The sequence below is a fragment of the Aspergillus pseudonomiae genome (genome assembly GCF_009193645.1).
Source record: "Aspergillus pseudonomiae strain CBS 119388 unplaced genomic scaffold BDV37scaffold_17, whole genome shotgun sequence".
NCBI classification, from domain to species: domain Eukaryota; kingdom Fungi; phylum Ascomycota; class Eurotiomycetes; order Eurotiales; family Aspergillaceae; genus Aspergillus; species Aspergillus pseudonomiae.
In genome coordinates, this window is record NW_022476009.1 from 50,860 (window position 1) to 78,464 (window position 27,605).

Below are 27,605 nucleotides of genomic sequence, written 5' to 3' on the forward strand. Positions count from 1 at the left end.
GCTAGTCAAGAGCCATCATATGCCAAGACTCACTTACCGATCAAGCTTCTCAAATTCCGGCGAATCCACATTTTACGTATGATAAGGTGCTTGGTGTTTCTCGGTTTCTTGGTTTCTTGACTACTCTATTTCTACCGAGCCGATCGGTTAGGGCTTGGCGACCTTGTGATAAGATGAAGGTGAATGAAGTATCGTGAGGACATTTTCTCATCCAGTCAATTAAGATGTCAATTATAAACATTTGTTTCCATTGGCTTAAGTGCATATCTCTCTCAAACGTGACAGGATATGTCCGAGCTTTTCCCATCCACAGAAATCAGTGGCGCATCAAACAAACCCCGATTGGGTGATCAAATCGCTCTTAGGCTGTCATATTAATGTTTCCCTCAACGCTAAACTGCTTCTTTGTCGGCAATCAGCTCTCCACCCGCTCGAGGCATTTACCAGCTTTTATGAACCACTCGTTGAACACATTAATCACGCACTGCCTCTATCTCAACACGAGACCACGCGCTGACCATGCCATCTCCACATGGCTGCACAGACATGCATATTTAAAGCAGGATGCAAATGGTGACCGGGGAAGACTTTCTGGCCAGAATACTCCTCAGTTTGTGTTATTTCCCCCTGCTTTCTGTGTTTCACCTTGATCTATACACAATCTAGGTGTTAAGATTGCGCACATGGAGCAGAAAATACCCAATGCAGAGGCGACGCATCTGCGTTGGCAGAATGTCGACGAGGAATCCGGTGATACCGAAAGGCCTCGATTGAACAGGCTGAATCGCTCTGCCTCTTACAGCTCTCAGCACTCAGGTCGCAATCTCAAAGGGAGGACCACTGTTGATCCTTCTCTTTCCCTACCAATCCATTATCGAACAGTGTACGTATATAGCTCTCCAATACCCTGCACGACTTCCTTCAGGATAGCTAAGCAAAACAAAAAGGTCCTTTGAGATCGACGAGGCCGAAGCTCTTCACCGTACGAAAGCTGCGCAAGCGAAGAGCGAAATCGCAACTGGTAAGCTGATACCCAAATATACAGCTGTGTACGTCGAAGACCTGCCAGACCTAATGCCCAATGTTTTAGATCTCTCAAACCTCGATTGGCACACTATATCGGTAGAAGAACTACAAAAGCGTTGGCAGGTTGATGCATCCCAAGGCTTGTCGTCCGAGCAGGTTCAAAGACGGCTTCGTCAATATGGCAAGAACTCTCTCGCCCCGCTGCCTCATCGATGGTTCTGGCAGATATTTGGATACTTCTTCAAAGGATTCGGAGCAATCCTTCTCGTCGGATGTGTTCTGGTCTTTGTTTCGTGGAAGCCCCTCGGTCAACCACCGTCACAAGCCAACTTGGCTCTAGCTATCGTCTTGCTCGCTGTATTTTTTATCCAGGCAGGGTTCAATGCATGGCAAGACTGGTCCTCTTCCCGCGTTATGGCGTCTATCACTGCCATGTTGCCGGAAAGCTGCTTAGTGCAGAGAGACGGGTCGCAGGTCACTGTTGATGGACCAGATATTGTCCCGGGGGATGTTGTCTATCTCAAAGCCGGAAACAAGTTACCCGCTGATGTGCGGCTTATCGATGTTTCGAACGACGCAAGCTTTGATCGGTCAATTCTCACTGGTAAGATCAATTCGTTGTTTTCAACTGGACCGTCGCGCTAACGCTTCATAGGCGAGTCATTACCGGTTCATGGAACGGTGGATTCGACCGACGATAACTACCTTGAGACGCATTGCATTGGCCTTCAGGGAACCCACTGTGTTTCAGGAACTGCGAAGGGAATTGTCGTTGCCACGGCTGATTCAACAGTCTTTGGTGGTATTGCTAAATTAACGAACGAGCCCAAAACAGGCCTGACAACTCTCGAGAAGGAAGTCCTTCGATTCGTCCTACTGATTGTGCTCATTATGTTGACCATGATCATTGTCGTGGTTATTGTCTGGGCTACTTGGCTCAGAGTCGATCACCCTGACTGGATCAATGTTCCTACCCTGATTGTTGACTGCGTGAGCGTCGCGATCGCGTTTATTCCAGAGGGCCTACCAATTGCGTTGACTGCTAGCTTGACAATCACTGCTAATCTCATGCGCAAGAACAAGATTCTTTGTAAGTCACTAAAGACAGTAGAGACCCTAGGTGCGGTGTCCGTTATTTGCTCCGACAAAACTGGTACTTTGACAAGGGTAGGTGTTCTGTTCCTTGATCATCAGGCTTTCGAATGACACTCACCTCAACAGAACAAAATGTTCGTCACCAATTGTGCCATATCTACGTCTACTCTGAGCCCGGAGTCGGCAAGAGACCGGATGGTGGTGGATGGGAAGACATCGGGTGTCCACCAACTTCGTGCCGCAGCCGCTCTGTGTAATGCAGCCGAGTTTGATGCTTCGTCCTCAACCCTTCCTTTGGCTGAAAGACGTATATATGGAGATGCCACCGACCAGGCCATCCTCAGGTTCTCTGAGAGTTTAGGTTCGGTTTCAGAGTTGCGCCAGACGTGGAAAATGACCTATGAACTGCCTTTCAATAGCAAGAACAAATTCATGATCCGTACATTTAATGTGGCACAGCCCAACGGATATGGCTCAGCACTCTCGGCGGCAGAAGCAGTGCAGTTCCGACAGAGTGACGGCTTACTCACAATTAAGGGAGCTCCGGACATCTTGATTGAACGGTGCACACACACCATTGGCTTGGATGGTAATGTGGTGGCACTTGATGACCATGTGCAAAGGAAAATGCTCGAGATCAAAGACCGCTGGTCCAGCGAAGGTAGACGTGTCATTCTGCTTGCTCGCAAAGTTCTTCCAGCAGCGGAAATCCTTGTACATCCGTCTTCTCGTGAATTCGAGTCGGAAATGATGAGCCAAGCAAAGAGTGGTCTAGTTCTTGTGGGCCTGGCTGGTATCGTTGACCCTCCAAGGGAAGAGATCCCCGATGTGATCAAAACTCTGAGACGGGCTGGAATTAGAATCTTTATGGTTTGTATATTGTCTGTTTAAAGTATCCAGAATCAGCCGCTGACTGCCTATAACTAGGTAACCGGTGACTTTGGGCTCACTGCTCTTGCTATCGCACGGCAATGCGGCATTGTCACAACGGAAGGCACAGTCGACACTGTAGCCTCACTGCAGAGGTCTACTCAAATAGCTGAGAAAATTCCCCCATCGACACCATCGCCCGCGATCGTCGTGAGTGGACCTGAGCTTATGTCCTTGGATGACTGTCAGTGGGACCAGCTCTGTCAATATCAGGAAATTGTTTTTGCACGAACCACTCCAGAACAGAAGCTTCGCATTGTCAGGGAGTTCCGTTCCCGAGATGAGATAGTCGGTATGACTGGAGATGGAGTTAATGATGCCCCATCTCTCAAGGCCGCCGACATTGGGATTGCTCTAGGCAGTGGCTCTGATATTGCAATTGAAGCTTCCGACATGGTTCTTCTGGACAGCTTTTCGGCAGTGGTAGAGGCTGTACAGTACGGCCGGGTTGTTTTTGATAACTTGAAAAAGACTATCGTTTACCTTCTGCCCGCCGGATCCTTCTCTGAGTTCTGGCCCGTCTTCACCAATGTCATGTTTGGCCTTCCTCAGGTTCTCTCGTCGTTCCTGATGATCATTATCTGGTAAGAGCCCACTTTCATGCATTTACATCAAGCTCTACCCAAGCTTACGGTTCATAGCTGCTTCACCGACTGCGCCGCCGCCACCGTTCTAGCCTACGAAGCGCCTGAAGCTGACGTTCTCCTGCGTCCGCCACGCAAGCCAAAGCGCGATCGTCTCGTGAACTGGAAGTTAGTATTCCACGCTTATGGTATTCTCGGTATGCTGGAAAGTGTGGCCTCCTTCGCCATGGCCTATTGGTACCTTGAGCGCAGTGGGATCCCATTTTCAGCGTTATGGTTCAAGTTCGGAGCCGTGCCCTCCAACATAGACCCAGACTACTACCAAGCCCGCTTAAACGAGGCCAGTTCGATCTACTTCATCAACTTGGTCGTTATGTAAGTCCCCGCTGACCCACCATCTCTACTTATTGTTACCATAAAATCTCAACTGACACCCCCCAGGCAATGGTTCAACTTGATGGCTGTGCGAACCCGCCGTCTATCCATCTTCCAGCATCCTCCGGCCTTCAACAAAAATACACAGAATCTGCTCCTCTTCCCCGCGATTGCCTTCGCTCTCTGCATGGCCATCTTCTGGTTATATGTTCCCCCTTTCCAGGAGGTATTGGATACAAGTAGTGTTCCAGCAGAGCACTATTTCCTACCGGCTGCGTTTGGGCTGGGTATTCTTTGTTTGGATGAGTTGCGTAAAGCGGCGGTCCGGAGGTGGCCAACGGGTATTTTGGCTAAGTGCGCTTGGTAGGGCCTTTCGTAATGCTATGCCGCTGCTGTTGTGGTAATTTTACAAGAGTTATTGGAATTATTTTCCCTTAGGTTAGACTCGATATATTGGGAACCTAGGAAACGCGCCCGAAATTTACTTCAAGACCACGCGACTGCCGAGAAAGTAAGTAAAATATCTTATGAATATCGTTAAGCAGGCGTTCTGAACACTTGGGTCGGTATTTAACTTCTTTTACCCTTACATCTTCAACGTCACGCTAGACCTCGTTTAGGGTGGGTTATATTGTCGGTAGACTGCGGCACGATCCGTAATGTCCACGGATATTGCAAAGATAATTTATGAATAAATTAAAATTATAATTATTTTATTATAATAATACTATTATATAAAAAATATTAAAAAAAAAAAAAAAAAAATATATATATATATATATAAATAATATATATTTTTTAGGATTACAAGTCTTAGTATATTTATATTATTTAATATTTAAATCTACAATTTGCGAATATAGATTGCGGATATCCATAGACATTCCGAATTGTGCCGCAGTCTAATGGCGAGGGGTTAGTATACTAGGGTGTCTGGCCAGTATCACTGCTGCTGCGAATGTATTGAGGTCATTATCCCATTGTCAGTATTTATACCAAATGCTCTGATATCCATGTTTCAGATTTTTAGTTAACTAAAGGGCTCTTTAACTATTAATCGCGCGTATTATGTGGCTTAAGTACGGCTGAGCGGACGGGAAGCCCTGTTCTCCACACCCTGTGGTCGTATGTACTAATTTAGTGAATGGTTAGGTAGATATACTAGCATGAGAATAAAAATAAGTGGAGACCCCGAATATAACCCTTCAACAGTATGACATGAAAGGGAGGGTGTCCTTCATGTGCAGTACCGTTATGGACTCTGGTCAGTGGAGCCGTTGTTAGCCATGGACAACAGGCACATTGGAAGTTTCTGAAATGGCGAGCATTAACTTCTATGTGTACTCTTTCCATGAACACTAGCTCGTCCGGGAGTATTAGTACGATCTGGACTTATATTTCCGCATGGCAAAGCGGGCATAGCGGATCTCAAAGTACCTATGGTGAGGGGGTGAGAGAAAGCGATATTAGAGACGCCAACTGCACATAGCAGCATATATCATGGCTCAACGATCAGTGGGAGGCAATATATGCTGACAGTGCTAGAAAATATGAATCCAACTGAGCATCATACCCCCAACCCCTTCCCGAATAGAACAAGGTGTGAGATGCTGCGAAGTCTGCGCGAAATTGGCGCGGACTTTGGCACGGAACGCTTGGGCCCCGCATCCCTATCTTCCATCTATTCTTTTTCTGGGGAAAACCTGGAGTCGGACTGCAGGTATCATTATTAGCAATGATTGGCTTCCCTGAGGTCTGTAGGAGGAGGTTTTGATCATCTTAGTCATAATTCCGTGGATCCGAAAGGAAAGCATATCCCCATAGTGGGGAGAGTGGTTTTACGAAATCTGCACGAGGTTTTCCCGAGAGCATAAAGAAATGGTGCCGCTTGGGCCGCTTGGGAAAGGGTGCGAGACGGACGATCTTCGGCAACAGTTTAGTTAAACTATACTGACTCTTGGGCCTCCTAGCAGCTGAAACAGTCCACACCACTACGAACGGCCCATTTATAACGGAGATTGATTTATTCTACGCCCCTTCTCATAAATTTGCGCAGATTCGCTATAAACCACGGCATCAATTTCAAAACACGTCCCTATTGACGCAAAACATCGCGAGAGAAAATGGCGCCTTACAGTACGATCGACAGCGGCGCGACCCGATCCGTCGGAGCAGAAGAGACTCCAGTCGGTACGGAATTCCTCATTGTCGGGGCAGGTCCTGCCGGGGCCGCCTTGGCTTGCTTCCTTGGTTCTCATGGTATGTTTTACTGCATTAATATGGCAGTCGCTACTGAGTACTAACGCTGTGAAGGGCTGAAGGGTATCATGATCAGCAGCGCTCCAGGAACAGCGAATACACCTCGCGCACATATTACTAATATGGCGGCACTGGGTCAGTAATCTGCCAAGGTAGCAAAATACGGATTTGTCATTGACACATTGGCTTGTCCATTCAGAGTGTCTACGGGATATTGGTCTCTATGACGAACTGGAGAAGCTGGGATGCACGGGGGCAGATCATATGCAACACACACGATGGTGTCATAGTATGGCAGGCGAGGAGTACGCACGCATCCACTCCTGGGGAAATGACCCCAGAAGAAAGGTGAGATCAGTTGCTCCTCTCGTACTCTGTCAAGGAGGTAGATTGACGCAGGACATAGGGAGACTATGAACTAGCTAGCCCATGTGAACCATTCGATCTGCCGCAGACGATCTTGGAGCCAGTTCTGGTTCGGCATGCAGCTTTAAAAGGCTTCAAGTGTCGCTTTGATTCCACGCTCGTTTCTTTCTTTAGCGACCCGAAGACCGGCTTGATCACGGCCAATATTCACGATAAGATGACAAACAAGGAATACCAGATCCAAACACGATATCTTTTCGGGGCTGACGGTGCCCGGAGTGAGGTGGTAAAACAACTGAACTTGCCTCTGGTGGTTCAGCCTGGCCAAGGGATTGCAATCAATGTGCTGGTCAAAGCCGACCTCTCCCATTTAGTTAAAAACCGAACGGGCAATCTTCATTGGGTTATGCAGCCAGATCGAGAGCACCCAGACTTTGGCTGGATGGGAATCGTTCGTATGGTGAAGCCATGGAATGAGTGGATGTTCATTCTATTCCCAGATCGTAACTATGACCGTTCTAAAGGCCAGCCGTCTCAAGATGCGTATCAAAAGAGAGTCCAAGAGTTTATTGGCGATGATACACCTGCAGAGATCTTGGATATCTCCACGTGGTATATCAATGAGATCGTCGCCGAGAAATATTCAGAGGGTAACATGTGAGTGTTGGCTCCGTCGACCTGATGAGCGGAATGTCCCTGACAACGACGTTTTATTCCTAGCTTCTGTCTTGGTGATGCCGTGCACCGTCACCCTCCATTAAACGGGCTTGGATCGAATACCTGCATCCAAGATGCCTTCAATCTCGCCTGGAAGGTCGCATATGTTCACAAGGGACTGGCGTCACCGTCTCTTCTATCAACATACTCTATTGAGAGACAACCTGTGGGTCATTCGATTATCACCAGAGCGAATCAGGCATACCGCGACCACTTTCTCGTGTGGGAGGCACTAGGCATGCTGCCCACAGACTTGTCCGCACGGAAGGAGATTTTGGAGGAGTTAAAGAGTGCGACACCAGAGGGATCCAACCGCCGCCGTGCCCTTCATGCGGCAATCAAGCATACCTCTCATGAATTCCATGGATTGGGAGTTGAAATGAATCAACATTACGACAGCCAAGGTGTCTACACAGCTGATGAGCCCAATCCCTATGCGCCATCCAGACGGGCGGCTGAAGATAGCATCTTGTTTCATGAGCCAAGCACTTATCCCGGGTCTCGATTGCCTCATGTGTGGCTCAACAAAGCAATCCCGAGAGAGCCTATTTCCACGGTCGACATTGCTGGCCATGGCTCTTTTGTCCTCTTGAGTGGAATCGGAGGTGGGCGATGGAAGAAAGCAGCCGAAAATGTTGCCGAAACGCTTAAGGTTCCAATCCAGGTGCATTATATTGGGTTCAGACAAGATTGGGAGGACGTTTACTTTGAGTGGGAAAACTTGCGAGGCGTGGAGGAATCTGGAGCTGTGTTGGTGCGACCGGATCGATTCGTAGCGTGGAGAGCACCGGAAGTTCTCAAGGATACTGAAGCATGCGAAGCGAAGCTCCTTACAGTGATGAGAACTATTCTAGGATACCTTGATGTATAGTACTCACAATGTTCCGTTTCTGCCGGTCCTAGTCCGGCTGGAATATGATGTGTTGGGTGAAGCCATAGCTGTTATATTGACCAACTCTTCGGCTCCTCTTTGAAAAAATATCATAGACAAAGAATATAATAACAAGGGTCTATCAATGGTAGCCTAAGCCGTAAAAATGAATAAAAAGTGAGTATAATCTTCTGCGTACAAGAAACTTGCGTTACGGCATCTGATTGAGATATTCATTAATTAAGCTATTCACCAGAAATGATATACCTGTATGTATATTCGCCAAGTATTTCACGCGCCTCTCTAGCCATAAAATAAGTATTTTCCCATATTATATTCCTCCTGGACAAGTTCGCGCAAGACAAATCCGCGCAAGAGATATTCCCCGAGCTGAAAGATATCACTCATGGAAAATTATGTGAAATGGCAGGGGCTTGGCTATCTATGAAAGGCTGCTACTACTATTACTTTTACGCCTCTAGCTGGGCGAAGGCAAATGCACTTATTTATTTGGATAATCACGAACACAATTTCTCACGATTTGTTACCCTTACTCATAGTAGACTTCGTTGATCAAAGTTCCGATATTCTCAATTTCCACTCGCATATCGTCACCATGGTTCAGGACGACCTTGGGGTTACGCATAGCGCCAATTCCAGGACCCGTTCCGGTCATGATAATGGTGCCCTTTTCGAGAGTGGTCCCCTGAGAGAGAAATGCAATAGTCTTTGCAATATCGAAGATCATTTCCCTTAAAAGTAAAACTGTCAGCTACCTTGGAGGGCTGGCATGGTGGCAACAGTCGATCCTTCAGATAGACTCACCTAGTGTTTGAGTCTTGCACCACATTGCCATTATGGATGGCTTTAACTTGCAGATTATGCGGGTTGCCGATGGCGGATGGAGACACAAGGACCGGGCCCAGTGGACAGGATCCGTCGAGACCTTTTCCATTAAACTAAGTCAGCTCCGGGCAAATGACAAACTAATTGGCTTGGGAGATAATGAGGCGCAACTAGTCTCACCTTTCGAGAAGGACCACTGGCTGTTCTTGAACTGCTGTGTTCGAGCACTAACATCATTGCTGCAGGTATACCCCAACACATACTCCATGGCCTCTGACTCGGGAATATCTCGACCAGTCTGAGACAGAATAATCGATAGCTCTGCCTCATAGTCGCTGGAGCCATCCTGTGCAATCTTGGGCACGTTGATCTTGGCAGGATGGGGCCCGTTGAGTGCCGTGCGCGGTTTGATAAAGACGACCGGCACATCCGGAATGGGCATGTTCGCCTCTCTGGCATGGTCGCGGTAGTTGAGCCCCAGGCACCGGATAATGGGCACTTCTTCCATTCCAATGGGAGCCAGAAGCTGTTTTTGAATCGGAGTAGTTAGTGTCGAATCTTGGATTCCAGGTGTTCAGGATGGCGGAATACATACTCTGGCAATGTGCACCGTTGTGTCGGTTACCGTGCCATCGAAGATCGACCCTTTGATCAACTTGACTGCAACTCTCTCGCCGTTCAATATTGCGATCCCAACATCTGGATACCTGCTTGGATCAACTTCGCCAAGGTGGATTTGGCCATCTTCTTCGCTGATGAATCTCACGAGGTGTGCCCAATTAGGACCCATGTTTGCTAATTCTTTTGGGGTCAGATATTATGCGCAAATCTAAGGCAGTAAGTAGGTCAAGTATTCTTTCTCACGGGAGTGCGATTGTCAAGCGTGAGCCATGGCAGCCTTTTTGAACTTCCCACGTCAGACCTTAAATGGGACTAATCGATAATTCCTTACAAAGACACATGGAACGATTTCGGTCTATTTGCGCTCGGTAGTTTATCTCCCATGAGACCAATTTGGGTTGGCGGGGGGGCTGACAGCAAATGCATTCGGGCGGACTCTCTTCGGTGCAATTTTCAGTCGTCAGACTGCCGGCGTGGAATACGAATGACACCATCCCCCGCAACTTGAGGGGGGTAAAGGAAGTTATCCTTTGTGATGAAGATCCACCATAAACTGATTCAGCATGAATAAGACTCGGGTCTGGGGGATCTCCAGTCATCGCAACGTATCCAGGCCGGTTGCCCGGATCTTCTGACTGTGGAGGGCTCTAACTAACCCGGATTGCAACACGCACTGCTATGCCCTCAACTCTTGCCAATCCGATGAATCTTAACAAGCCAAATTCACCTTCTACGAGTGACGCGTTCCCTAAGCTATACGGGCCAGATGGCTTCTTTATGGATTTATGCTGCTAGCGCTTCTACCGCAGCCGTTTTTTTTTTTTTTTTTTTTTTTTTTTAAGCGTTGGCCTATATTAAGGAGCAACATGCATTATGCCTTCGAATAATGTAATTGCAAAAGCCAAATCGCACAATGCAATAGTAAATTACAAATTAGAGTCATTTGGGCAAGAATTTATCTTTGAATATTGATGGTGACAAAGGCTCAAACGAAGTCTAAGCGTAGCTGTCTAACCAACATATCATATAAAATATGCACCAAGAGGATGTTACTCCCTTACGGTAGTAGGAGCAAGGAATTAAGCGACGTATACTAATTTCCACCTTCCTGATGATGTCGGATATCAGACGACGAAAAGGAACTAAAACTGTTGCTACTGCAGGAAGGTGGGAGGAAGGTCGGGACCTAGTGATACATTAGCAGAAGGGAACTAAATTGCAATCATGCCCAAAGGCTTACCCCAAACGTGCAAATTATCCGGTGCGGCAAGGGTTCGATTCGTTGGGTGTTGGTCATTTACCAAATCACCATCCACGTAGTGCTCGATAATGAAACCAGAGGTATCAAACCTTTTTGGATCAAATGTGTGTGAGAAATTTACCTGCGAGAGAATGGGATCATGAGGCATACCAATAATCGAAGATCTGACTGCCCATGATATGACGTCCAACGCCCCAACAGTTCTCATACCCCTTGCTGCGGAGCCAGTCGTGACCCAGCACTTGTGTGTCAAAATCATGCGTCTCAAATGAGGAGTGGTGAACGTGCGACCTAGGTCCCTCGAAAAAGAAAAAGCAATGGTGATCGACCAGCTCAGAACCGCGGTCCAGATGGAGAAAGGTGGTTATATCTCTTCCGGTAGAATCGTGAACCAGCTAGACCATGGGGTAAAACCTCTGGGTCAGTATACGCCGAGCCTCGTGAAGAGCCAAACCGTGGAGAAACTAACGTCGCTTGGCTTGAAGTTGAATCGCGTAGTATAGAATTCAAACGCCTTCGCAAAATTGGTCACACACATTCCGAAATGACCTAATTTGTGCACAGGTGCAGGGCCTTTTGGTTTTCAAAGGTTCAATAGAGGTTTATATAGATAAGGTACCTAGGTTCGTTCTGTCGCTTACCTTTCTTGAACCGTTGTGTCTTGTTCCCTGGCCGGTGTTTGTCTGTTGGCTGGGGGAAGGTCAGAAGGTTTCCGAGGAGCGAGTTCTATGTACAAGGAGAATGAATAACTTACGAAATTGTAATCAAGTTGTGGAAACACCTTCTCATCGGCATGGGCCTTTTGTTCATGAACAAGGTGAAATGGGAACTTGTCGATTGGGTCATGGAAAGTGACACAGCGACCACCACCTGGCGCATCTTTTAAGTCGTAGATGCCTGTCGCCCCAGGTAACTTCGTCGCAGCTAAAAGATCCGATTCGGATTCCACGACAAAGGCTGCGCCTCCAAACTCATCTTTGTCGCCTTGTCGTGCACAGTACACAAATGGCTCCGAACTGGTGCCACGGTAATAGATATCCTTGCCCACACGCTTGACTTCCTGGAATCCGAAATCCAGTAGGAATTGATGGGCTTTGTCGATTTCTTTATGAGTGTAGAAGACATGCGCAATGCGAGTGAGGTGAATTCGAGATTCATTGCTTGAGGCTGCCATTTTCGGGACTTATCTTCAACAAAAATTAAAACACCATTGAACGGTAGATTGTTGTTCCAGATAGAAACTTTCCAAAGTGATATTTCCCTTTTCTAAATACCCCGGCCCTACCCCACAAAAAGCCCAAGGGGTGTGGTGTGATCTTGCTTTCTAACCGGGTTCACGGACTCGAGCGAAATTATCCCGGTCCCGCACGGACTATCTTCGGTCAGTTGCTTAGAGCAGAAGACGAACGAGCAAGCAGGGACATTGGATACTTTATAAAGAAGTGGTTTCTCGCTGTACTTTTGGTTTTGGGACATTGGAATACGAACTAGAGATAGATCATCCTTTGTCTTCGCCGGCTGGGGGTGGGATACGTCACTTTATATTTTGATATAGACTATCTCCATTCCAATTCGCACCTAGGCGGTATTTGAAACATTACATGCCTTAAGTGAGAGTGGAGTCTACAGGAAATCCATACACGGTAAATGTGTGCTATGCCCAGGCCCCATAGGGTACCTAGGTAGATTACAGAGGGATGGAGTGGCCAATTGTGGAAAAAAGAATGGTGTGAGGATAAATCCATCCAACAATTGCAAGAGTGCACGGGGGTGTAGTTCACCCTGAGAGTAAATCATATATTCCACCAGGAATATCAAAAGTGGGCCAATCAAAGGCCTGATCGAGCTGATATATAGTATCAAGGAAATGAGAGTTCGGGGGCACCATGTAGTCCTCTGGTACCTGGGTCCTACTCGGTTGTGGAGGAGTCACATAGTCGAGCATTGCCATGCTATCTGCTACGAATGGGTATTTTCGCGCATGGTTTTGGGCTGTAGTGTCTAATCTGGCATCAATCAGGGCTGAACTGGTGAGTGGGACACTAGGCGTTTCGGGTAGGTATTGAGAGGCTTGTCGGGCGGTCCAGTCAAAATTCAGGCTGCGCTCTACGTTTGGACCTTCTTGGTCCGAGGCAGGCTGGTTGATCCTATCGGTGTCTTCCGATGCCCGGTTTGACGCTTCTTGAGAGGATGGACAAGCTCGAACCTCCGGTTTCTTGTTCCGGGCTTCCAGTTGCTCCTCGATCAACTCTAAGTTCTTCTGGAGAGCGGTTTGAATATCCCAAAATTGAACGCATCGCTTGTAGGTCAGATAAAGAACGTCGAAGCGCGACTTTACTAGATCTCGATTGGGCTGTGCTCGAGCAAAATGTTTGCGGACCAGTTGCACCGCCGAGGCAAGCCATATGGTACTAGGGAGAAATGGATTAATATGCTGAACATGATCCTCGCAACACCGATTCACTATTCCCAGAATACGATCTGCTGCCTCGTAATACTGTCGAAGCGCTCCATTTTCCGTATCGAGCAGACTAAATGTACTCCGACCAGCGGAATTTCCGGAAGGATGACGGCCACTGGTTTCAGTTGGACGATTTTGAGATCTGAATGCGTCATATCTGTAGATCATCAAACGAGCCAGTTGGGTCATAACGAAGATATTGTAGATCGAGGAGTGCTGCTGTCGTTGAGATTCTAACTCCCCTTGTACCGGCACCCCAAAGGCCAGATATTGATCGCGATACTGGAGATGGCTGGGCAAAGCCAAAGTAAAGCAGCGTACGGCGTTTGCCAATATCTCCAATTTTTGACGAGCCTCCATGGCCGATTCGAGTGTTGAACTCTGGCTATTTGGCATTTGCTGACGATAGCCCTGATTACCTATGGCAGCCACTCCTTGTGGGTCACAGGCGATCTGGGCATTCTTCATGAGAGAATTGATAACTAGGAACCACGCTTTCGACGACTGGTTACCACTGTCCTGCAACGCCTTCCAACGTTTGTTTATGTCCGCCTCCATAAAGCAGCTTGAAGTAGGGTGGCCCGAGAACCAGTGAGCGTTGTCAACTGGAAGCAATATTTCCATTTGGCTCCAGTTAATAGTAGTTGGCGTCCGACGGATAGTACTGGCAAAAACATCCATTTCCCAGATGGCCCAGAAAGCACGACGCTTTTCTTCGTCTTCTTGCCAGCGGTGGGGATCCTCCGTTTTTATAACCTTCCCGGAATCAAGAAGATGCAGGTTTGTTTCGTATATCAAACTGACACACAATCCCAGAGATCTCCATGCCTTTCCGCGGACCCCCTGGCTCAGTCGACAATGCGTTGCAATAATGAGAGCCTGTATAACGCAAAGTGGCGGCATCTCATCGCCACATTCCGCAAGCGCCTCGTTTATGTACTTGAAAGCAAGGTCAATGAAGTAGGCAGGCTGTCGGTGACTCTTTGCTACGAGCTGAACTGCGTCGCTATCTACGTCGTTGGTTCTTAGGGCACCAAAACGTGAGGCATAACCAGCTATGGCCGCCAGAAGGGCAGTCAATTGAGAAAACGAAGAGATATTGGAAAGCTTTTCTGCAAACGAAGGCTCATGGAAGATATTTATAGCGACCATGTTGTCGAAAAAAACTCGAATGCTGTTGGTGCAATTAGCTTGTCTATGTTCCATTTCGATAACTATTTAGGTAGCCGAGGTCGTTACATTTCATTCATGAAAGCTTGCGAGACGCCTAGCTCTGTGCAGGCTTGACGGCAGAGATCTGTCTTTTGGCCATCCTGAGAGCTCGGGCTCTTCTTTTGGGAGGGACTTGTGGCCTCGTGTGATGGATGTAAAATGAAAGCGAGATCAAGCGTATTCAACTGAGAGGTTCGGTGTTGCGAGCTTCCCCGCGCCTCAATCCCAGTTGTCTCAGTAAGATCGGCCTGGACGGCGAGGGCCAAATCTTCTTTCTCCGGCTGATCATGCAATGCGCCGAAGTAACTACCCCGTCGGCCATTGTCGGGACCGGGTGGCGGTCTAGAAGGCGAGTTAATCTGTCGTCTCTGCGCTGTCTCATTCTGTCGTGGGCGTTTTCTCTTCTTCTGCGAAGACCCTAGATATTGTCAATGTGCCTCCAACTTGTCGCGGCTTATGGCAAAATGTGGCCATTCCATACCAATTTTAGGCCCGGGTTTCATTGACTGAAGCGGATAATTGCATGTCTGGCCTGTTTGATCACAGACCATACACTGTGGCAATGCCCGGTCGCTGACAGCTGTTACTTCACGCATACTTTGGAAAGACTTGGTTCAAGTTTTCACGTACCACTTGACCTTGCGCCTAGTTATCAGCACATGAGCCCCGTTCTTTCCTAGTCTTGAGAACATCGGGTAACACTTACTTGCGACACGATTGACAGGCCAAGTCAGATAACGACATTCTTACGAGAGGCTTTCTAGGCTATGCCCACATTCACATGTCATCTGGTGACATCGACAAGGGATTGAAGTGAGAAAGGACTAGGATGTATACAAAGAAAATCCAAGAAGACTGCTGGCCCCCTGCCCCGTGGGGTATCGCATGTGTCACGAGACCCCCAAAATCACCCCGAAGATGGTCCGAGAGTGACGTCATTTTTGGCCGATTGTGTCGATCATTTCAACATCCTCACTAGAATTTCCGTTGAGTGTGCTGTCTGGCATAATGTATTGAAGGAAACATCAACATGATTAAATGTTTGTTAATCCATCTGTTTTACTGAGATAGTTTCGGAGGGGGAAGGATAACTTCTGTGTTTCTTATACTGTTAGTATCATAAATCGTCTGGTATTAGAACATGTTTCGTAAACAACTGGTTATTTATGGTCTATTCAATAAAGTATAGCGAGACATGTGACCAGGGTTCAACCCCTGAGTTGAATCAAGGGAGACTCAAACCTTGGGGCTTGACAAAGACATCAAAAAGGAGAAGATATAACCGACATGCTCTAGTCGATTCCCGAGTATTCCTCAACCTGTGCAACAATGGACACAAAGCCTGACTTGATTGGACTTGGTCGGGTTGGGTGTGTTATGCGCATTGGAGACATCGCAGTGAAGACCGCGAACACATGGACGGTGCCTGAAAACGCATCGGAATATACATCTATTGTCTACCAGCAAACCAACAGAACAAATGAAGAGTCGTTGATACATGAGGGCGCATTTATCAACGCCTCGCGTTTGTGGAAGGTGTCCTGAAGCCGCTGCATATCTCCAATAAAGAAATTCGGATGTCGTATATCGCCCACGGGTCTCTCGACAAATACCTGAGTACAAATAAGACATCTATCAACAATGAACAACGTCTGGGGTGGTTTCGGAATGCTGCGGAAATTATTAATAGGGTGCATGAGCAACGGGTTATTATTGCTGATATCGCAACACGGAATTTTCTAGTCAACAAGGACCTATCGCTCCAGCTATTTGATTTTTCCGAATCACTTATCATACCAGAGGACACAACTCCAGATAGATTTATTTCAGAGGATTTCCTCTCCATCAAGTTTGACATCGCTCGTTTTGGATCGATGATGTATCAGATCGTGTCCGGCAACCGATATGAATTTTATGTAAACTCTGAGATCGACAAGGACTTGGACGACAGCGAATCGAAAACATACAAGGAATGGCCGACGAGCGAACAATTTCCAGACACAAGAACTATATTCCTAGGTGATATAATTCGCAAATGCTGGCTCAAGGATAGGTTTTACAGCATAGAGGAGGTTCCTACCGCGTTGCACTCCACACATGCTTCTGTTGAACAAATTGATGCGGGCCTAGATTGGCGTTACATATTTCGCGTGGGAAGCCCGATAATCACAACAATAATACTTACTATGATAGTCGCTCGCCGCCTTCCATGGCGAAAAGTTGTGGATACTATCTCGTTTAAACATTAGTTCGTATCCCTTTCAACTGTATAGTATTGAGCCCTGACTGGCGAAAAATATTCACAATGTTTCAATTTTCAGCAGGCTATATTTATGGCCAGGAACTAGCAAAAACAAGTAGCAGGATTGGTAAACAATCTAGTGCTTTTAATGCTCTGTAAGTCAATGGTCCCTCTATCCTGGTGCTTCTGCTATTAGATATTTTGTGTCTGTCGCCCTCCTAAATGGACGAGATAGAAAAGAAAGAAGATCCAAAAGGATTTTGTAGTGTATGTATGTACATCGCGACATTTATTGTTTACCTATAGTTTTTGCCGTATATTTCTTGAAAACCCTCCTGACAGGAATTCCAGATTACATTTAAGTTGCCCTACCTTAAGCCAGAACCTGTAAAGGACAGAAAATCATTCGACGCCTCACATATATTTCCGACCTACCTCATTCTTACATACAGTCACATACTCATATACGACATATATATCGTGCAGATTTCCTTATAGACCATTTCTTAACATGTCGTTCAGATATCCCTTTAGAAGCCTAGTTTGTCATTTAGCTGGTGGCCTAGTTCTCCTCTTCCCTGGTCCATATATCCTCACATCAACACGGACTCAGCAAATACTAAGAATCCCGACTACGATAATATATATCCACCCGATCTAATTCAGTCTTACGCAAACGCGAAAACAACCCAAGCAAAACATATAAAATGACGTAATCCACCAAAGCCCAGCCCCATCAAGCAAACCAGGTCGAAAAACTCTACCCTCCACGCGACCCTACATAACAATGCCAATATAGCCCTTACCCCACATACAGGAGGAAAACAGCAGAAAAGCCAACCCGAAAAGCGGTACCCCGCCGCCGAAAAAATCCCTCTGGATACCCGTGCACTAGGCCTATTATGGACAATGTAGCCTACGCTCGGTCGGCCCGGCGGGTCACCATTTGGGATGCTGCGGCCCGTCCGACGACTGCGTAGGCTATGTTGACCTGATTAGGTATAGCGTGGTTGGGGTAGGGCTCTGGGTTACATCCATAATAGAATTTTGGAGACATATAATTTTTTTGGTGGGTTTTCGGGGTGGATATCGTTAGTAACGGGGGTAAAAGAATATTTAAAATCTGGTGACTTTGGGAAGGGTTTCTGACTGAATTAATTGTTTGATCTTTGTGTCTTTTTTTTTTTTTTTTTGAAAACTGTTGCTGAGAATTACGAATATCAACCGGGATTTATACTAGACTTAATAATTACGAGATTCGACTCACGGAGAACAATACTGAGCGAATAGAGAAAAGTTGGTTATATTTAAAAATGGCCTCAAAACCACAAATCTGCGTCATCGGGTCCCTCAACATCGACTTCGTCACATATGCCCGGCGTTGTCCCGGGCCTGGCGAAACGCTGACGGGATCCTCCCTGTCTATCGATGCAGGCGGTAAAGGTGCGAACCAGGCGGTTGCATGCGCACGAGCGGCTTTCAGTTCTAAAGCCCAACAAGATGTGGCAGTGAGCATGATCGGAGCTGTCGGTGCAAATGATCCATATTATCCGACGCTGCTACAGCCAGCATTAGAAAAGTCAGGGGTGGACACCACGGGAATCGAGCAGAGGACAGACTGTCAAACGGGCTCGGCGACTATTATCGTGGAAGAAGGCGAGCAAGGGGAGAATCGCATTGTGGTGGTACCGGGAGCAAACCATGATGGAATGAATGATGTTGATAAGCTCCTTTCCGTTGTCCAGACACAGTGTCCTGCCTCGCCACAGGTCGTGGTTCTGCAGGGAGAGATTCCCAGGCCAACCGTAATTGGTCTGATGCAGTATTATAATCGGAGCGAGAATCCAACGAATGTCGTTTTGAATATTGCGCCCGTATATCCGGAGGGAATTCCTCTGGCTGCTCTGTCCAACACAGCAGTCTTGATCATGAATGAAACGGAGACCATCCAGATGGCGGAATCTATTCCTGATTTCCCCGTGGGATCTCAAACCGAAGCTGATCTGCAGCCGGAGTTGTTGGCTCCGCTTTTCCACAGGGTGGCTAAGGTTCCCATTGTTTTGATCACACTCGGTGCGAAGGGGGTATTCTTCTCAACGGCCACCGGTCGTAACGGTTCTGTTCGTGGCGTGCACGTTAAGAATGTGGTGGACACCACTGCCGCTGGAGATACCTTCGTGGGGTACTTCTCGGCTGAATTTGCAAAGTATGCTGCCACGGGACAGCCTCTCGAGGACTTTGACGCTTTGATCGAGTCTGTCGTACAACAGGCGAATCAGGCAGCCGCCATGTGTGTGCAGAGAAAGGGTGCGATCGAAAGTATTCCATTTGCATATGAGATCACAGACCGCCAATAAGGCGACGCAATACCCGCAAAATACAATCAAGAGCAATGATAATGAATACTTTACCAATCAATCAACCGCGTCTTCATCGTATTGTGCATTATTCCAGCACGAGCGCAAGCTGTCTATCTCAGAATCTAGCTTAATTCCAGTGGCAGTGGCAATACTACCTAGTAGGTCGAGTAGGATTGATTGCTGCGATGTGTGGGTCATCTCTGGTGCTATGGTGAGAAGACTAGCGATCAGGATCGGGTCCCACTGCTCCTTGAACTCATTGCTCGTAGCAATTCCTGTAATGGCTTGGGCATGCCAGATGCGAGAGGCGAAACGTCTCGGACCTGCTATTGTCTTCAGTAGCCTTGGCTTGTGGATAAGTAAGAGGAATGAGGATATATGGTAGATAGTGTTGGCCAAAAGGGCAAGAGGTGACGTGTAGATAAGAATAGGACAAGATGAGCAGTTCCCAGCATTAATCTCATCTGCCTCCACACCGCGAATGTCTAGAACCGGCCGCATCTCCACGTGGCGATTGTGGTACCATTCCTGACAATTGGTCCAGAGAGACGTCCATCGTGACGTGAAATCCGTTTGCAGTAAGGTATGCACGGCGAGCTGTCCTCCACGTTCGGTACTTGGGGATAATGTATCAGCTGGGCCGAAGACGAGGGACAAAGTATCCGCTAAAAGAAGCAAAACACTCAAGAAGACCCATTTTGACGGTCGTTGTTGTGGCACTACTGGAAACGGGCCATCAGGTAGTAATTGGGAGCGGTATGACATCAATGGCGCTTTTGCACTGATGATTCCAGCAGCAAGATCTTCGGTACAGATATCAAGTCAGCCTTGTCAATTTGCGGAGCGACTAGATTAAATTGGGATAGCGTACCAATTCGAGAGTGGAGTAGCCACCATGGCTGGTTTAGCACACCCTGTGGGGTATTTGCAAAGTCAAGACTACTCAATCCACGAGTACGAGCTCGTAGAAAATCTCGCCATTGTCGCGGACAGGAGAAGAAGAAGTCATGCAACATCAAGAGGGCTTGTCCCATTGACTTGATAGGGTCGTCCGCGTGGACGAGACCGCGTTCAGCCTCGTCCTGTAATGTAGCACTCACACCGATGGTATTGCTGTGTCGCTGAAGTGAAGCATGACTCAAGGCAAGCGCCATGATGGCAGCCAACAGTGGTCGCTCAGTTTTTGCGAGCAGCAATGCCTGGATCTCAAACCCGCAGTCGGGATCTCCAAGATCAATCCATGGGGCCAGATGGTAGCGAAAGTAACGCAGCAGGCCAATTTCATCGACTCCACTGGTCGGGATGGGATGAACCGGGTTGTTGGTGATGGAAAATCGGGAGTTCGAGCTGCAGTTGCCCGAAACATACGCCAGAGCCCGACTCTTGGCAACGGTCCCCCGGTTATCTTGGAGCTGGGAGGTAGTACTAGAATCCGAAAAAGTGGACTCCCGGGAGATATCGGCATCAACACCGGAAGGATATGCAGGTCGATTGAATTCTGCAATGTCGACATGCTCAGCAGTGGTCTGTTGGATCGGCTGTTCGATGATAGCGCTCTGGGTAACACTCGCGGGCGGAACTGCCCCCGTGTCAGTCTCCTGGCCATTTGTACCAGGTCCACAGCTCGAGGTGATGTCTGACGTCGCCGGGCGGTCATCAATAAACTACCAGTCCATCAGCAAATGCGATGCCACCGAACGCATGAAACCATCCTACTTCGATCGTATTATAATTCACCCTAGTAGCCGGCCCTTTTGGTGACTGTATCCGTGGGTTCGGCACGGACACAAAGGTAAGATCGGCGCCATAGCGACACGAAAAACCCTTCGCCTCGCAATTTTCACAGCGAGGTTTTCCTTCGTCGCCTGACAAATGCTGGGGTCAGCCACCAGATCCTGAAACATGTGGGGAAATGCCATACACTTCCTTCTCCGCCGACGACATGTCCAACATCCCGTGCGGACACGTTTTTGTTTAGCCGGAGTTGGTTTACTGGACGGCATAGTGCGTTGATGGTGTTGTTGTGGTCTGCAAGATTATGGAGAAGGACCGCCGAAAAGAGGACGTCGAGCCTCCGCACCCCAAAAATGAAAAATTATCCGGAGTGGGTCCGGAGGCGAAAAACTGGAGAAGCATCCAGACGAAGACTTTTTCTGGGCGCGACTTGTCAAGTAGGGTATAGATGCCCCGCAATACTCAACAATTATATGAGAAGCCGAGCAAGAAGTACTGTAAGATAATAATCTTGATTCAAGCCTCTCAGCAGGCTCTTTATCAGCCGACTACAGCGTCAAACCTCCAAAGTTTGGTCGGAGGACAGCACGGGTTCAACCCTAGTCAACGCCGTGCCAAGCAGCAGTCTCTCACACTAAAATGCTAGCACGGCTGAGCTTGTCCCCTCATCGACTCTGGGACTTGACTCACGAGGGGGGAAACTGTTACCTAACTTTAGCCCTAATGTACCACGTGAAAGCAGGAAATAATCGCCCGATCATCCCAATTAGGGAAACAGAGGCTCCAGACCCCTGGTTGTACTCCGAGTAGAGAACGAGGTGCATTCGGCAACATGCCATTGCCAAGGTGGCGGCAGAAAATAAGCCCCAAACTCTGCTGTCTCCATAGAAAGTTTAATTAAAAAAATTAACAAAGACCATAATGAAAATTCATTCGTCATGTCACCTGGCGGAAAGGGTTTTCAGCCATTCTGGGTCACCTTTTGAGTGGATGGAAGATCAAGGGGGAAAATGGGACATATATATTTCCCCAGATCCCACATGGTCCTTTCCCCGGAATGTCCCCCGGACTCATCCTCCTTCGCTACATGAAAACCCCTTGTCACAATGACCGTCGACATGTCCTCCGAGCAGGAGGCCAATGACTTCCAGCAGGTTCAGGTTGTCAAACCATCGATGTGGCGGTCCCTGGCGAATAACCCCAAGGTGCTTTTTATCGCATTCTTTGCCTCGTAGGTTGCCTTGGACATCCATGGTATTTTGTCCACCGAACTGACACACTATTTAGCTTTGGTGGTTTTGAGTATGGCTACCAGCAAGGCGTGCTGGGACAGTCTTTGGTCATGACCCGTTTCAAAGAGAACTTCCCCTCCGTGGTGGACTCTTCCACAGCCACCGGTTGGTTGACTTCAATTCTCCAGTTGGGCGGAGTTGTGGGATCCTTGTCTGCAGGTGTGCTGGGAGAAATCTTTTCACGAAAGTACACCATGTTCGTCGCATGCTGCTGGGTGATCCTCGGGAGTTATCTTTACGTTGGCGCCACGAACGGCAATCCGGCACTCTTGTACGCCGGACGATTCTTCACGGGTGTCGGCGTGGGTCTGTTTAGCGGTGTCGGCCCCTTGTACAATGCCGAGCTGGCAGCGCCCGAGATGCGTGGTCTTTTGGTGTCTTTCTATCAATTTGCCACCATTCTCGGAATCATGATTTCCTTCTGGGTGGGTTACGGAAGCAACTACATTGGAGGTACGGGCGAGACGCAGTCGGACATGGCATGGCGCCTGCCTTCCATTGTCCAAGGTATCCCTGCCGTTTGCCTAGCCTGTGGCATTTGGTTCATGCCTTTCTCTCCCAGATGGCTGGTCAAAAAGGACCGTGATGAAGAGGCCCTCGCTACGCTTGCCTGGATAAGAAAGCTGCCACAGGACCATGAGCTGGTTCAGATGGAGTTTTTGGAGATGAAGGCAGAAGCCCTGTTTGAAAAGAGGGCATTTGCCAAAGCAACACCCTGGTTGGCCGAAAGAGAAAACAAGAGCGTTTGGATGAGCCAAATCGCACAATACGCGAATTGTTTCCGGACCATGGGCAACTTCAAAAGGGTCTGCACGGCATGGCTGGTTATGTTTTTTCAGCAATGGAGTGGTGTCGATGCCAGTAGGTCTCTTTTCTCCAGGCCCGCTTGCAATTCTGCTAACAAGATGGACAGTTATTTACTACGCGTCTAATGTTTTCGTTAGTCTTGGACTGACGAGTGGCACTGTTGCTCTCTTGGCGACTGGAGTGACTGGCGTGGTCTTCCTCATCAGCACGATGCCGGGCATGGTATGGAATTGAAACCCAAATCCGTCCATAGTCGCACATTCCGCTAATTCTCAACAGTTGATCATCGACAAAGTCGGTCGAAAGCCGATGCTCTTAGTCGGCTCATTGGTGATGTTACTTAGCATGGTAATTGTTGGAGTAATTGTGGCCAAATTCCGGCACGATTGGCCTTCTCACGAGGCCGCGGGCTGGAGTGCTGTCGGTAAGTATCCTCATTTCGCCTTCATTGTCACTAGCTTTACATAAATCCAGATTGGGCTAACTAAGGCAACAGCACTTATCTGGCTCTATATCGCCGGCTTTGGTGCTACCTGGGGTCCTTGTTCATGGACATTGGTTTCAGAAATCTTCCCTCTCTCTATTCGTGCGAAAGGTGCTTCCATTGGCGCGTTTAGCAACTGGATCAACAACTTTGCCATCGCCTTCTTTGTACCACCAATGCTAGAAGCATGGGCATGGGGTACGTATATCTTCTTTGCTGTGTTCCTGGGCGTCGGCATGGTCTGGGTGTGGTTCTTCCTGCCAGAGACCAAGAATGCGTCGCTCGAGGAGATGGACCGGGTTTTCAAGAGCAACACCGGGGAGCAGGACGCCGAGATGCTGCGTGAAGCACAGAGAGAGGTTGGATTGACCGCATGCCTCGAACGATTGTCCAAGGGGCCGGTACCCACCGAGAAAGATAGCTATGGGTCACATCTCGAGCAGGTATAAACCGGGATAATTTGTTGGGAGTTGCCGGCGTGCTCACGGTATTGGAAATATATGTATAATGCAGTACTAAACGTTGAATGATGATGACTTGGCCATTATGAATATTGAATCACTAGCGTCGCTCATTCAGGGCCGAAGCTAATATAATACTTCCATGCATTAGTGTCATTTAACGTACCTCAGATAACAGAGCGACAGATGTTTCTGGAGCCTGAGCCATGGGCTATATGTCGGGTGTGCGCAAATCGCCTACTTCATAGATGTAACCTTTCAATGCTTGGTGACATAGGTCGTTGCACATCCAGATGCGTTCTCGTAACGGAGTGTTGGCTGTTTGCGCAGCAGAGTCCCGTCACACTTGGAAAGAGCCAAGGTTTTCGGTGGTGGCAATGGCAACACCTGCGTAATCAAATCACAGATAGAATCTCGTTTGTCTCATAGCCCCAGACTGCTTCAAGGTCCCTAAGTCGCCACAGCGCTCCCCATCCTGTGGTTTGCTCGATGGCTTTGAAGAGCTTAGCCACAGCTATGTGTTCGCGACGATGGCTCAAAAGCTTCCCAGCAATGAATAAGGGCTGAATAGCATTAATGAGGTTGCCCGGATGTGGATTGGTCAGCGAAATGCCGCACACCCTCCTTGCGTGCCAAACTGAGGAAGCTAGGTGACTTGACGAGAGCAGTGTGGTAGGGGGCTTAACCTCCAGCAACAGGATGCAGGCCGTATGATACAGTTGATTACTAGATATAGCTGCCTGATGAGCGTAGAAAATCTCCGGAAACATTCGATCTCCCTGCATGTTGGTAGACTTGGTCGGGAGAATTGCTCGCGGCCGTTGTTCCAGCCAATATTGCAGCTCGTCCCACAGTCGGTTCCATTGCTCATGGAACGGTCGTGGATCAGTAGTGTCGTACTCCCCTAGCTCTAAGTACCTTGTGCGCCTGCACACTAGATCGCATGCTTTGGCGCACAAATATACGGCCCAGTTTGCGTGCATATCTGGAGTTAGGCGGCTCTGTTCTAAAAATAGCTCTCGAACTCGTTTTTCATTGTCCTCAATACTTTCGGACGCCTGGCCCAAAGATACAGCAGGAACCCACTTCTCGAGAGGAAGAACCGTCCTCTCTGCACCGTTTGAAACGATTACTCCACACAGCTCCATGCGGACATAGCACCAGAATACAGCCTGTAGATGACCCCCGGAAAACCCGTTTACACTGAAGCAATCAAATAAAGCCGCACAGCCATCCACATGACGCCTCCAGTCTTGCGGGCTGACGGACATTAACTCCATGACCGCTAGGACGCAGGCGGTCACCAACACATTTGGATCCTTTGCTTGAAGGCCGGGCGATACCCAGCGGATTGACTCCTGATAGAGCTCGAGGCTGTCATGGCAGTTGCGGAGACCCGCTTTCCTTTCCGTCTGCCGGGCAGAAAAGGCGAGGATGGCGTAGAATAATCCGGGGGATTCTCGCGCTAAGATCGGAATGTGGACCCCAAAGTGGCGAGCCTCGTCAAATTTATCGAGATAAGGCGCGCATTCTGTGATCCAATTCTTCAGATAGTTTATCAAACGAGGCTTGGGTACGGGAGACCTCGCAAAGAGATCTATGTCATGTCGGAGCTCGGAGAGTGCGGGCTCAGTTGTCGCTTGGACGAGGTATTGTTTTGGGGTGCCATCAGAGACGGCTGTGAAAAGAGCACTTCGGAGCTCTTCTTGCAATTCAAGAAAACGTGGGTGTGCTGTGTAAGAGCTCTCCGATAGTGAGTGCGTCCCCGGAGACAAGATCATCCCCTCCCCCGTTCCTTGATGCGATGAAGCAAGGGGATCCATTGTCTATGACCTTCGATGGGTTGAATACAGTCGGACTTTTTGTTGCTGCGAATCACCGGAGGAAACAACACGCGGCTCAATATAGTAGGCGGTCAACCGGGTGATCACTAATAGCAGAGCGCGATTTTATCGGGTCCAAAAAAATCTCGGCGGTGCTCAAAATTCTGCCACCGTCTCTGAACCCCGTTCAGGTTTTTCCGGATTCCGTGTTCAGCACAGCCAAGCTTTTTTTGAACCCCGTTCAACTGTATGCCCATTATTTTATTGATGTCCAGATCCTAGCGATTTTCCCCCTTTTTTCCCGACCTCGCGTTCCAATTGGTCGCTGGAAAGAGGCGCCACGTGACTGTGTTGAAGCGCGAACTCCTCTTGAGCTACGGCCAGGGAGTACTGATTCAGCAAGTAGCAGAGCAACAACCATGATCGTAAATATATATATCTCCATTTCGAAACCAATGGTGTAGAAATCCTAGGTAACTGTGGATTGGTCCCTTGTAGTTAGTTAGCCAGTCTGGCGAGATCTGTTGGCCGAAGAGACTGAAAGCTAAGCATAAACAAGCACTCAGCTTGAGCTTCTACCACATATGTACTCTATACATATGCAATTCTATGAAGAGGGCTGATATATGCTCCGTAGAGTAGGACCACTTTAGGTTTTATCCAGCTGTCTAAAGTGCTTTGCAACTTAAACCACTACTTAGCCTGAGCTAGTACATACGACCATGGGGTATAGAGAACAGGGCTTCCCGTCCGCTCAGCCATACTTAAGCTATATATTACGCGTGGTTAATAAATATAATAATCTTTAGCCCTTTAAAAAGCTAAAATCGACCCTGCGGCATGGTCTGGCCACCTATGTTTTGCCGTCTCATCGAGGGGCTGGCGCATGGGAGGACATGTTCGGCGCGTTGGTGACATTTATGCGGACATACACTCAAGCGCATCTCGAGGCAGTGAATCAATCTGGGGAGCGAGGATTTCTCGCGCGTGGGTTAGTCAAGGGTGACAACCCAGCTTTGAGAGAAATTTATGCCAGTCTCGGCGCGTACGAAGCGGCTCGGATAACCCATGCAGATGCTCAACATCTGAACTGGAAAATAGGACTGTGTGAGCTGATACCCGATAGCCTTTTCATGGAGGACAAAATTGATGATGAGTTGTATTCGGTAATGGAGATTCGCGTGAGCTGTTAGGTTTCAGTCAGTAATTGTGTTTTGATTTCCAAGGCTGGAGCCTAGCTTGATTATCTACTTTACAATGCTTCTTTTCCCTAATAAATGCATGGTACGACGACACCCCACTGTGCTTTGCCTGTACTCCTAGAGTGGAGGCAGGATCAGATGGAAAGGATATCTTGCAGCTGCTCCTATTCCCCGAACAGCCTCGTTGGGTTGCCCTAATCCTACTACAACTACTAAGCACCCGCTTGGACACTGCATGTTGAGCATCCTGCTCTTCTTTTATATGGATGGTGTTTTGTAAAGTCTTAACTGTGAGTCCACACGGGGTTAAATTAGGTTAGGGGAACGGCAAGGAGAGTATGGGTAATTACGGGGATATCTATATCTATATATCTTGGATCATCCCTAGCTGTTGTCTCGACTCCGCCACTCAAGCGGTGTCGGTGTGACGTTCGAAACGGTACCGCCCTGAAGCGGCGTGGGAAACGACCATACCCCAAAAAGTGATAAAGCGAGGCATAGAAGAGAGACAGAAATCGAGAAACAGAAAAAAAAAATTTACTACGGAAGGACAAGGCAAGACAGGCAAAAAAACAT

The 27,605-nt window shown here is 48.1% G+C and overlaps 9 protein-coding genes across 9 annotated transcripts; 4 read left to right on the plus strand and 5 right to left on the minus strand.

Annotated features, from left to right (window-relative positions):
- Positions 1-620: 620 nt before the first annotated feature.
- BDV37DRAFT_242910 (cation-translocating P-type ATPase) lies at positions 621-4,508 on the plus strand. The gene is made up of 7 exons (XM_032081376.1): positions 621-883; positions 948-1,630; positions 1,682-2,193; positions 2,248-2,991; positions 3,049-3,635; positions 3,693-4,010; positions 4,077-4,508. Exons 1-7 carry the CDS (start codon positions 684-686, stop codon positions 4,375-4,377), a joined length of 3,345 nt encoding a protein of 1,114 aa, XP_031943617.1. The 5' UTR covers positions 621-683; the 3' UTR covers positions 4,378-4,508.
- Positions 4,509-6,133: 1,625 nt separating this feature from the next.
- On the plus strand, positions 6,134-8,256 carry BDV37DRAFT_292240 (FAD binding domain-containing protein; the record flags this gene model as incomplete). The annotated part of the gene is made up of 5 exons (XM_032089142.1): positions 6,134-6,269; positions 6,324-6,404; positions 6,469-6,617; positions 6,676-7,292; positions 7,356-8,256. 5 exons carry the CDS (start codon positions 6,134-6,136, stop codon positions 8,221-8,223), a joined length of 1,851 nt encoding a protein of 616 aa, XP_031943618.1. The 3' UTR covers positions 8,224-8,256.
- A 517-nt stretch (positions 8,257-8,773) lies between these two features.
- BDV37DRAFT_280897 (fumarylacetoacetate hydrolase family protein) lies at positions 8,774-9,859 on the minus strand (the record flags this gene model as incomplete). The annotated part of the gene is made up of 4 exons (XM_032086693.1): positions 8,774-8,975; positions 9,049-9,169; positions 9,250-9,595; positions 9,665-9,859. The coding sequence occupies 4 exons, from the start codon at positions 9,857-9,859 to the stop codon at positions 8,774-8,776; spliced, it is 864 nt and encodes a 287-aa protein (XP_031943619.1).
- A 985-nt stretch (positions 9,860-10,844) lies between these two features.
- Positions 10,845-12,125, minus strand: BDV37DRAFT_280898 (VOC family protein; the record flags this gene model as incomplete). Its single annotated transcript, XM_032086694.1, has 6 exons — positions 10,845-10,876; positions 10,931-11,040; positions 11,102-11,346; positions 11,421-11,524; positions 11,593-11,641; positions 11,706-12,125. 6 exons carry the CDS (start codon positions 12,123-12,125, stop codon positions 10,845-10,847), a joined length of 960 nt encoding a protein of 319 aa, XP_031943620.1.
- A 245-nt stretch (positions 12,126-12,370) lies between these two features.
- On the minus strand, positions 12,371-15,352 carry BDV37DRAFT_242915 (fungal specific transcription factor domain-containing protein). Its single transcript, XM_032081377.1, has 4 exons — positions 15,331-15,352; positions 15,255-15,269; positions 14,652-15,197; positions 12,371-14,586 (listed from the first exon to the last, which is right to left on the minus strand). The coding sequence occupies exons 3-4, from the start codon at positions 14,660-14,662 to the stop codon at positions 12,729-12,731; spliced, it is 1,869 nt and encodes a 622-aa protein (XP_031943621.1). The 5' UTR covers positions 14,663-15,197; positions 15,255-15,269; positions 15,331-15,352; the 3' UTR covers positions 12,371-12,728.
- A 2,703-nt stretch (positions 15,353-18,055) lies between these two features.
- Positions 18,056-19,252, plus strand: BDV37DRAFT_62238 (ribokinase). The gene has a single exon (XM_032090961.1). It carries the CDS (start codon positions 18,180-18,182, stop codon positions 19,221-19,223), a length of 1,044 nt encoding a protein of 347 aa, XP_031943622.1. The 5' UTR covers positions 18,056-18,179; the 3' UTR covers positions 19,224-19,252.
- Positions 19,253-19,280: 28 nt separating this feature from the next.
- BDV37DRAFT_280901 (uncharacterized protein) lies at positions 19,281-21,229 on the minus strand (the record flags this gene model as incomplete). The annotated part of the gene is made up of 4 exons (XM_032086695.1): positions 19,281-20,029; positions 20,098-20,890; positions 20,943-21,091; positions 21,148-21,229. The coding sequence occupies 4 exons, from the start codon at positions 21,227-21,229 to the stop codon at positions 19,281-19,283; spliced, it is 1,773 nt and encodes a 590-aa protein (XP_031943623.1).
- Positions 21,230-22,066: 837 nt separating this feature from the next.
- On the plus strand, positions 22,067-23,992 carry BDV37DRAFT_269943 (sugar porter family MFS transporter; the record flags this gene model as incomplete). The annotated part of the gene is made up of 5 exons (XM_032084463.1): positions 22,067-22,191; positions 22,248-23,113; positions 23,166-23,281; positions 23,339-23,483; positions 23,556-23,992. 5 exons carry the CDS (start codon positions 22,067-22,069, stop codon positions 23,990-23,992), a joined length of 1,689 nt encoding a protein of 562 aa, XP_031943624.1.
- Positions 23,993-24,195: 203 nt separating this feature from the next.
- On the minus strand, positions 24,196-25,884 carry BDV37DRAFT_62271 (putative C6 transcription factor). The gene has a single exon (XM_032090962.1). It carries the CDS (start codon positions 25,825-25,827, stop codon positions 24,400-24,402), a length of 1,428 nt encoding a protein of 475 aa, XP_031943625.1. The 5' UTR covers positions 25,828-25,884; the 3' UTR covers positions 24,196-24,399.
- Positions 25,885-27,605: the final 1,721 nt, after the last annotated feature.

Bases quoted from the DNA above. Each gene is read 5' to 3' on its own strand.
- BDV37DRAFT_242910 (XM_032081376.1), top strand. From the start codon at position 684: ATGGAGCAGAAAATACCCAATGCAGAGGCGACGCATCTGCGTTGGCAG. The intron at 884-947 runs GTACGTATATAG...CAAAACAAAAAG, and splicing joins CCAATCCATTATCGAACAGT to GTCCTTTGAGATCGACGAGG. The intron at 2,992-3,048 runs GTTTGTATATTG...GCCTATAACTAG, and splicing joins CTGGAATTAGAATCTTTATG to GTAACCGGTGACTTTGGGCT.
- BDV37DRAFT_62238 (XM_032090961.1), top strand. From the start codon at position 18,180: ATGGCCTCAAAACCACAAATCTGCGTCATCGGGTCCCTCAACATCGAC.
- BDV37DRAFT_62271 (XM_032090962.1), bottom strand. From the start codon at position 25,827: ATGGATCCCCTTGCTTCATCGCATCAAGGAACGGGGGAGGGGATGATC.